This window comes from Salvelinus sp. IW2-2015, unplaced genomic scaffold (assembly GCF_002910315.2).
Source record: "Salvelinus sp. IW2-2015 unplaced genomic scaffold, ASM291031v2 Un_scaffold4111, whole genome shotgun sequence".
Lineage (NCBI taxonomy): Eukaryota > Metazoa > Chordata > Actinopteri > Salmoniformes > Salmonidae > Salvelinus > Salvelinus sp. IW2-2015.
The window spans coordinates 45,206-47,172 of NW_019945383.1; the positions used below are offsets into that span (position 1 = coordinate 45,206).

The following is a 1,967-nucleotide window of genomic DNA, read 5'->3' on the forward strand; positions in this document are numbered from 1 at the left end:
AGCCAATATCCTTGCCTGTGAATCCCTTTTTGGCCCTGGAAAGCAATGATGACTGCACGTGTTTCCTTGCAGTAACCATGGTGACAGAGGAAGAAAATTGATTCCAAGCACAACCCTCTTTTGAAGCTTCCAGTCTGTTATTCAAACTCAATCGCATGACAGAGTGATCCCAGCCTTATCCTCTTCAACACTCGCACCTCTGTTACGAGAGAATCACTGACATATGTCAGCTGGACCTTTTGTGGCAGGGCTGAAATGCAGTGGAATTTTTTGGGGGATTCAGTTCATTTGCATGGCAAAGGGGCTTGAAATTAATCTGATCACTCTTCATAACATTCTGGAGAATGCAAATTGCCAAAATACAAACTGAGGCAGTAGACTTTGTGAAATAATATTTGTGTCATTCTCAAAACTTTTGCCATGACTGTACATCATTCATTAAAGGCCAAAAATGATTTACCAATTGCAGACTGTAGCTTTAAAAGAAACTCAGGTCTTCTAGAAGTTCAACTATACAGTTGTTTAAAATGAAGTTAGATGAGATATTGATGAGATATTGATGAGGTGATCTGTCTCCCTGTTTTGTTCAGTGTCCAGAAGCCCAGAGCAGAGTCACCTACAACCAGCCTGCTATCAATGAAGAGTGATCAGCCACCTGCTTTCAGCCAGGAACCATTACCASATGACAATAAGGAAGTGGAGAGTTTGGACAGTGAGGATGAATTAAAGATCACACACAACCTTCTGGAAAGAAGAAGTAAGACTGTGTTTCATACAATATTACAAAGAACGGTACAAAGGCCCTTATAAAACACACACACAAACTTATGAGTCCCAAATCTCATTGTTTTCCTACAGGTSAAACTCTGCTGACAGTCCAACAAGACATTAAGGCTAAACTGAAACACAAGTATCAACACATATCTGAAGGAATTGGACACCATGGAAACCAAAGTCTGTTCAAGGACATCTACACAGAGCTCTACATCACAGAGGGTGGAAGTGGAGGGCTCAATAATGAACATGAGGTTAGACAGATAGAGATGGCATCCAAGAAACAAACCACACAAGAGACACCAATCAAATGCAACGACATCTTCAAGCCTTTACCTGGACAAGACAAACCTATCAGAACTGTGCTGACMAAAGGAATCGCTGGCATTGGAAAAACAGTCTCTGTGCAGAAGGTCATCCTTGACTGGGCAGAGGGAAAAGCAAATCAGGACGTTCATTTCATGTTTCCTCTTCCTTTCCGTGATCTGAACCTGAAAAAGGACCAATACAGTCTGATGCAACTTCTTTCCCACTACTTCTCAGAGCTGAAAGAGATTGACAGCATTGAAGATGGTGAAACCAAAACTGTTTTAATTTTTGATGGTCTGGATGAGTGTCGACTTCCTCTAGACTTCAWAAACAATGAGAAGTGCTGTGATGTCACGAAGCCAACTTCAGTGGATGTGCTGATGACAAACCTCATCGAGGAGAATCTGCTGCCGGATGCTCACCTCTGGATAACCTCACGGCCTGCAGCAGCCAATCAGATCCCTCCTGAGTGTGTTGACCAGGTAACAGAGGTACGAGGGTTCAATGATCCACAAAAGGAGGAGTATTTCAGGAAGAAAATCACAGATCAGAATCTGGCAAATGATATCATCAAACACATGAAGACATCAAGGAGCCTCCACATCATGTGCCACATACCAGTCTTCTGTTGGATATCAGCCACTGTCCTTGAGATGATGCTGAAAGAGGCGGAGAAGGATGAAGTCCCCAAAACTCTGACCCAGATGTACTCACACTTCGTGCTCATCCAAATCATTGTGAAGAACAGGAAGTACAACAAAGCCACAGAGACAAACCCAAAGGAACTGTCTCAGTCAGACAAAGCAATGATCCTGAAACTGGCAAAGCTGGCTTTCCAACAGCTGCAGAAGGGCAACCTGATCTTCTATGAGGAGGACCTGAGA

At 43.0% G+C, this 1,967-nt stretch overlaps 1 protein-coding gene across 1 annotated transcript in view; it reads left to right on the top strand.

The window, feature by feature from the left end:
• The first annotated feature begins 554 nt into the window (after positions 1–554).
• LOC112076895 (protein NLRC3-like) overlaps positions 555–1,967 on the top strand; it is a 17,859-nt gene continuing 16,446 nt past the window's right edge. Inside the window, exons 1-2 of the mRNA XM_024143537.2 lie at positions 555–757; positions 859–1,965. Of these exons, the coding sequence (XP_023999305.2) occupies positions 637–757; positions 859–1,965 (1,228 nt within the window). The 5' untranslated portion in view covers positions 555–636. The remainder of the gene's footprint in view (positions 758–858; positions 1,966–1,967) is intronic.